Source organism: Limulus polyphemus, unplaced genomic scaffold (genome assembly GCF_000517525.1).
Source record: "Limulus polyphemus unplaced genomic scaffold, Limulus_polyphemus-2.1.2 Scaffold4384, whole genome shotgun sequence".
NCBI lineage: Eukaryota > Metazoa > Arthropoda > Merostomata > Xiphosura > Limulidae > Limulus > Limulus polyphemus.
In genome coordinates, this window is record NW_013669994.1 from 34,280 (window position 1) to 41,954 (window position 7,675).

The following is a 7,675-nucleotide window of genomic DNA, read 5'->3' on the forward strand; positions in this document are numbered from 1 at the left end:
AAATAACTAATAATAATAATAATAGTTATAAAAACTGTGTAATAATAATAATAGTTATAAAAACTAGTGTAATAATAATAATAGTTATAAAAACTGTGTAATAATAATAATAGTTATAAAAACTGTGTAATAATAATAATAGTTATAAAAAACTGTGTAATAATAATAATAGTTATAAAAAACTGTGTGATAATAATAATAATTATAAAAAACTGTGTGATAATAATAATAATTATAAAAAACTGTGTGATAATAATAATAATTATAAAAAACTGTGTAATATTAATAATAATTATAAAATAACTGTGTAATAATAATAATTATTATAAAAACTGTGTAATAATAATAATTATTATAAAAACTGTGTAATAATAATAATTATAAAAAACTGTAATAATAATAGTTATAAAAAAACTGTAATAATAATAGTTATAAAAACTGTGTAATAATAATAATAATTTAAAAAAAACTGTGTAATAATAATAATTATAAAAAAAAAAGTAATAATAATTGTTACCAACATTTTTATTGTATTTGCTTATGAGACTGTATTGTAGATTGGTTTTTGTATTTTGTCATATTTGTGAAAAAATATATACCTATGTGTTTTATAAGGGTGACAGTCAAATTCCACTTTTTGTTCTGACAAGAGTAGCCCATGAGTTGATAGTGGGTGATGTTCACTAGCTGTCCTCCTTTTACTCTATCACTTAAAAATTAGGATGTGTTAGCACTGATAGCCGTAGGGTAGCTTTGTGCCAAATTCAACAAAGACAAACAAACAATCTTTTAAAAATTGGGCTGATAACTGTCTTAATTTAGGATTTTTTTGTCTTGAAAAGAAGAATATTTTACTAAGACTATTTTAAAAATTCTATTTGTAAACTGTTGGACTGAATAGTGCTATTTTATTATGATTATTTAAAAAATTCTATGTGGTACTTTTTAGACTGAATATTATTAGTTATTAAGTTATTGCTTTATCACTCAGATGTTGTTTAATCTTTTGAAAGATACACTTTTTGAAATTGTTTATTTTTATGTAAAGCAAATTCATTAAGAAGGTGAGTTAAATTAATTTGAGTTAAGCTAGCTGTTTTACTCCCTGAAAAAAGTGAATTTCAGTGTGATATGTTGTTTGTGGAACTCACAATAAGTGAGTTGTTAAATAACACTTTAACTGTTTGTATTAATAATAATAAATTAGCACTTTTTTATCTTTCAGTCCTATGACAAGTTACTGTAGATATGTTTTTTACCTGTACAATATCATATGATAGGCTACTGAACAATTTTGTAACATTGAGAATACATATTCAAAAGTGAAGCTGTAAACTGGAGTTTCATTATTTAAAAAATCCGTCAAAGTGAAGAAAGAAAAATGTTACAATGTATCAGAAGTTTTCATTATTAAAAAACAAACTGAATGGAGAAAATTGTTATAAAATAAGGCCAACTCAAAGACAAGCTCATTTTACAACGTGTTTTATTTTCTATATTGAATAAAGAGAAAACGTCCAATGTTCTTTGGAAAAAAAATTAACCCTTTTTTAAAACTCTGTAGTTACTAGATTTCTTGAGAGGAATATTGATAGTGTTTGAAAAACAGTTTTTGACAAAAGGAGATAGATTGAATAAATGACCGATGTTTCTAAGTGGCCGTAGGTTTATAATAAAATTAGTTTTGCTATGTTAATGTGTGAAATAATTGATTAGCATCTTATACTTTAGTAAATGTTATATAAACAGAGTGATAAAGACTTAAATACCTGAAATAAACAGAGTAGAACTGAGAGTAGGTGAACTGTCTAGTTCGTAATCTTGAAAAAATAGAGAGGTTCATGTGTTAATGGGGGTAAAAAACCTCGTTTATGGATGATTACCTCTAAATAATCTAGTTAAAAGTCTAGTATATAACATGCTCTTATATTATACTATATTCGTGTGTTTGACAGAAAGTCCACTATATAACATGCTGTTAGATTACACTGTATTAGTGTTTATTGTTTTATTTTTACCAAAAAGCCTACTAAATAACATGCTGTTATACTCGAAATGGTGTATTTAAGTGTTTTACACTCACAAAAAAGAAACCTATCATTTCATAGGTATTTGAAGAACTTGTAGCATTCTGCCACAATTTAATTCTTCGTATTGTCAGCCGACACTAGGCAGCTGGTACATAGTTGAATAAGGCTGTTTAAACATTTCTTTAACAACAATTAAAAGCTTGGAATGGTCTATTCTTTCATTGGGGGTGTGTCTGTGAGCCAGGTTTGGTCTGAACTTTCATTGGTGGTAGTGTCCAGGGTCACTGGTGAGGAGTGGAATTCTCTGAAACTAGCCTGGCTCACAGACACCCCCCTCCAATGAAAGAATAGACTATTCCAAGCTTTTACTTGTTGTTAAACAAATGTTTAAACAATTCTATTCAATGTTGTTATACTGTATTTGTGTGTTTTTGACAGAAAGCCCAGTACATAACAAGCTAAAATTTGAAATATCTGTACTGGTTAAAATTGTATGTCATTCACATATTTTTGAAACCAATTTATGAATCAAACTCCCAGTAAGTTGTACTATTAATAAAAGTTGCCATTCTACTTTAAACTTATTTAGTCATTTTATAACATAAAAAAAAAGCATCAGTTTAGTTATTAAATCAGTAACGTAACTATTATGTGGTTGATAAAATTTAAAATATAATATACTATGGTTGTACCCCCATTAAAGTTCATTTATATAACAGAACTTTTACAGACATCACCTCAGCAAGAATATTTGAATCATAAGCTCTGATGATTAAACAGTTAATTTCTATACCTATTCTGGAAACAGAATTATTTAATTATTTTCTACGTATTTATATGCAAGAAAGATACTGTGTAAATCATTCTAGAAATTTGTATTAGATTCTTTTACTTTTTTCACTCTTGGGGAAATCTGCAAAAGGTTCAGGATAAATAAATCAGGTGATCGGTACCTTAATGTAACATAAAGTTCAAGAGACTTCTTGATCCATCTATAAACTAAACTAAATTGAAGAAAAACAAAAAACTAAGCCAGTCCATATCATTCCAATATTTATTAAGCCTTCCCTTAAATTAACTGCATTCACAGCATCTGAAGGTGACCCATTTCAAAGACCAACCACCTCACTAGAAAAATAAAACTGTCTTAGCTGAAGATGACTCCTACCATGCCGACCATTCTTACCATTAAGTATGAAAAAATACGATTAATTAAAAATGTCAATTCCCTTACAAATCTTAAATACCTCAATCAGATCCTCTCTAACTTGTCATTTTCCAGGAAAAAATTTCTGAGATCTTAACCTGTCCTTTTATGACAACCTTTAAGACGATTAATTAAAAATGTCAGTTCCCTTACAAATCTTAAATACCTCAATCAAATCCTCTCTAACTTGTCATTTTTCAGGAAAAAGTTTCTGAGATCTTAACCTGTCCTTTTATGACGACCTTTCCATCCTGATATATTTTCTCTGAACCTTTTCTAACAATTCAATGTCCTTTCTAAGGTAAGGAGCCCAAAACTGAATACAGTACTCCAAGTGTGGCCTGACTAGTGACCTATACAATGACATTACAACCTCTTTAGACTTTATATTTAATATTTCTGTAGATACAACCTAAAATCCTATTTGCCCTGCCACTAGCAACAGCACATTGCTTGGATGGCTTAAAGATCCATTTCTTCCATAGTACTGTTAAGATTATATTTTAGCTCTTATCCAATATCTTTTTTTTTTAATTTGTAGCAGTAAAAAAAAACTTTATTTTTTCATGTTTTTTCAATTTAAGTGAACATTTTCTTGTGAAAATAAGAAACTGTCCACTTAGATTGAGCTGAAAGAGAAAGGTTTCTTTAGGCCATTTTTTTTCCATTTAAATAGTATTATGTGCATGTTCTATCTTTTCTACAATATTATCTTTTCTAAAATATTACTTGACAATGTAAAAACTAATAAATTTTTTAGTACAGCAACCTGATTAATGCATTGTTAATAGAGAACTAGATATTGGCAAGAAAGCAGTTTTTGTTCTGTTATTTTAAAACATCGTTAAAACACATACCATATTGGTGAATTTAATTTTGAAATAAATCCATTTATCCAAACAATTTTCCTATAGATTACTACCTGTTTTGTGAAATCTTGATGCAGAGACCTCTCCAGCGACACAACTTGAGAATCCCGAATAAGTTAACAGTCAGTGATATTAACTACATGAAACAGATGGCCCAGGAGCACTTTGATAAAATTATGGCAACTATCCGTAGTCTGCCATTCCCCATGCTTTTGGTATTCAGGTAGGGCTGAAAGATGAAAAAAATTAAAATGTTACTGACAAATATGTTTGTTGTGCTCATTAAAGGAGAAAGAAAACATTTCATTATATGTATTTAAAGTTCTAAATTTTCTGGAAAAATTCAGACCTTTAAATTCAATGTATTCCAGAGCAGAAACAGTCCATAAACTGAATTTATATTACTTATACATGTATATATGTTTGTGATTCTTTTGTTTTATGTTGCTGTGAAATGTTTTCCTATTCTTTCTTTATGTATTTACTTATAAAAGGCTTTTTCATTCAAAAAGCGGCCCGGCATGGCCGGGTGGTTAGGACACTTGACTCGCAATCCGAGGGTCGCAGGTTAGAATCCCCGTCACACCAAACATGCTTGCCCTTTCAGCCGTGGGAGTGTTATAATGTGATGGTCAATTCCACTATTCGTTGGTAAAAGAGTTGCCCTCTCTTTAGTCTTTCACTGCTAAATTAGGGATGGCTAGCGCAGATAGTCCTCGTGTAGCTTTGCACGAAATTAAAAAAACAAACAAACATTCAAAAAGTGTGCAAACTTTTATAAATTCAAGCTGATGAAAAAAAACTGACTTGCATCACTTTACAGCTAATGTATGTTATCTTTCAATTTTAGTTTTTCTTTTCTTCAGTTTTTTGGTACTCGAATTTTTCTTTTGTGCATTTTAAATGGTTGTAAGTATAATTTTTTTCAGTCATTTGTGTATAGAAACATTCCTAAGCAACATGTTCAGTTATTGAGTATATATTTAAGGTTTTCATAAATACTTTTAGTTTGTTCATTTGAAGTAAACTAAATTTCTTTTTATATTTCTTTGAGAATTACTTGCACCAAAGTGTTAACGAAACTTAAAATATTAAAAAGTTTTGCTATTATTATTTTTCTTTAAATTTACTTTCTCGTAATGACTACGTACTTCGGATGTGGGTGATAAGTACACCGCACTGCTGTTAATTGTATTTCTCACCATCGTTTATTGTTATTATTATTAACTTTTGCTCCTCATTTTTGTGTTTTCTGCAGAAACATTAACACTGTGAGATCCATAAACAAATGCCACGGTAATCCGATTGATCGTTACACACTCATGGCTCGTCGAGCAACACGTGGTGCTTTTGCACGACAAGGAGCTGGTTTCCTGGAAAAAATACGAGGATGGCAGGATCAGTTATATTTTGATTTGATATTAAGGTTGGTTTGGTTTTATTAATATATAGGATTAATGTACTGATAAATTATTTCTGAGGATGTTGTAGTCATATACGTGTTGTCTTGTGTCGGTAGATGATCATTATCTACATATCAGGGATTATACATGTTAAAACATTAAATAAAACATCATTAGGTTTTGTATAAAAACTAGTAAACTACTCCACATAAGAAAATAGATATCTAACAAATGTTAAAATAGTACTATAGTCATTATTTACTGCTGTTATTCAAGTGTATTGGATTTTTGAGAGGTGTCATTGACCTCCGTGCGACAACACCTGATGCTGTGAAATGGATCTCACACCTTGATATACAACTCTAATTTGCTGTTCTAATATTCAATTCAAAGAAGACTCAAGTGTATGAGGCATCTACTTTTGAATAACTACATATTTTTCAAATTTAGTTTTTTAGATTTGAATCAGTACTATTTACTTTAGATGAAATCTATAATTTTTATATGAATTCTAGAAATAATATGTGAATGTGTGGAGTATAATTTGTTTTTTGCTGTTTTCTGGTGAGGGAAATTTCTTTTAAATGCCTTGACATTTCTTTGTTAGACTATTCTTAAAAAAAAAAGTTGTCAGATCTTTTAATGTCAAGAAACAAAGTTTGTAGAAATATTGAAAACAGTATGAACATATGCTATTAACTTGAATTATTATTTCAAAAAGAAAACAATTTTACAGTGAATAATTTGGGATTTTAATTTTAAAGAAAACTGCATTTCCTGTTAAATATGTTGCCTGATTAGTGTTCACAGTTATGACGTTGCTTGTTAGTGAAATAACTACAACCAGATATCTTAATTGAAAGCTAAAGCTTGTGGATGTTCTATCTTTTTTTTGTACAAGAGAATTATTGGAGTTAGCATTAATTAGCTTAAATTTTGACCTCTTCTTTCAGTGAATTATCAATCAATAATTTTATTTTACTTTAGTTTAGAAAAACTGCGAACATGGATTTTTATGTTCTCTCTTCATCTTTTGGCCTTCTTTGGACGAGCACCAGATGTTACTGAAGTGATAAACATGATGATATGATTGTGGACCATCTACTTTTTTACTTTGATCAAAGTTTTATTTGTACGTAAAAACCTTTAAAAACTATAACATCATTGTTTGGCAAAATGTTTTGATGTGAAAGTAAGGAAATAAAGAAATGATAATTCTTCACAATTGGCTCTAGACCTTCTATGGTTTTAGCAAATGTTTTGATGTGAAAGTAAGGAAATAAAGAAATGATAATTCTTCACGATTGGCTCTAGACCTTCTATGGTTTTAGCAAATGTTTTGATGTGAAAGTAAGGAAATAAAGAAATGATAATTCTTCACGATTGGCTCTAGACCTTCTATGGTTTTAGCAAATGTTTTGATGTGAAAGTAAGGAAATAAAGAAATGATAATTCTTAACGATTGGCTCTAGACCTTCTATGGTTTTAGCAAATGTTTTGATGTGAAAGTAAGGAAATAAGGAAATGATAATTCTTCACGATTGGCTCTAGACCTTCTATGGTTTTAGCAAATGTTTTGATGTGAAAGTAAGGAAATAAAGAAATGATAATTCTTAACGATTGGCTCTAGACCTTCTATGGTTTTAGCTCCACATGAATTAGAGGATTTTAGAAGTGTGTAAATTTTTCAGCTAATAGACTGGCAAAAAATATAATTTAGTAAAAATTTTGCTTTCAAATGTCTGAAGCTCAATGAACTTGCATTCAAAAATGTAACATAGGTTTTAAGGATAGTACTGAAGGTTGTGGCGAAAAGTGATATCTTTCCCCCCATTTTTATTTAGACATTCTTACCTGGACTGGACATGTTTGATAAATATTAGTCCAGGAAAGGGGGTAAAACAGTATATACATCAGTTCCTTTGAAATAGATTCTTGTTGCAGCTAACTTAATCTAGTTTTTATCTTATCCAGGTTATTAATAATGCTTACACAGAACTGAGACTGTTGATAGGCATATTATCTTATCCAGGTTACTAATAATGTTTGCACAGAACTGAGACTGTTGATAGGCATATTATCTTATCCAGGTTACTAATAATGTTTGCACAGAACTGAGACTGTTGATAGGCATATTATCTTATCCAGGTTACTAATAATGCTTGC

At 29.3% G+C, this 7,675-nt stretch overlaps 1 protein-coding gene across 2 annotated transcripts in view; it reads left to right on the top strand.

The window, feature by feature from the left end:
* Positions 1 to 7,675, top strand: part of LOC106471065 (uncharacterized aarF domain-containing protein kinase 5-like) — a 52,854-nt gene that overhangs the window by 33,443 nt on the left and 11,736 nt on the right. Inside the window, exons 12-14 of one of the 2 annotated variants that reach the window (XM_022399688.1) lie at positions 4,152 to 4,329; positions 5,365 to 5,532; positions 6,497 to 6,641. In XM_022399688.1, the coding sequence (XP_022255396.1) occupies positions 4,152 to 4,329; positions 5,365 to 5,532; positions 6,497 to 6,599 (449 nt within the window). In that variant the 3' untranslated portion in view covers positions 6,600 to 6,641. Of the gene's footprint in view, positions 1 to 4,151; positions 4,330 to 5,364; positions 5,533 to 6,496; positions 7,128 to 7,675 lie in introns of those variants that run through there. The other variant, XM_013931653.2, reaches the window with a different exon arrangement.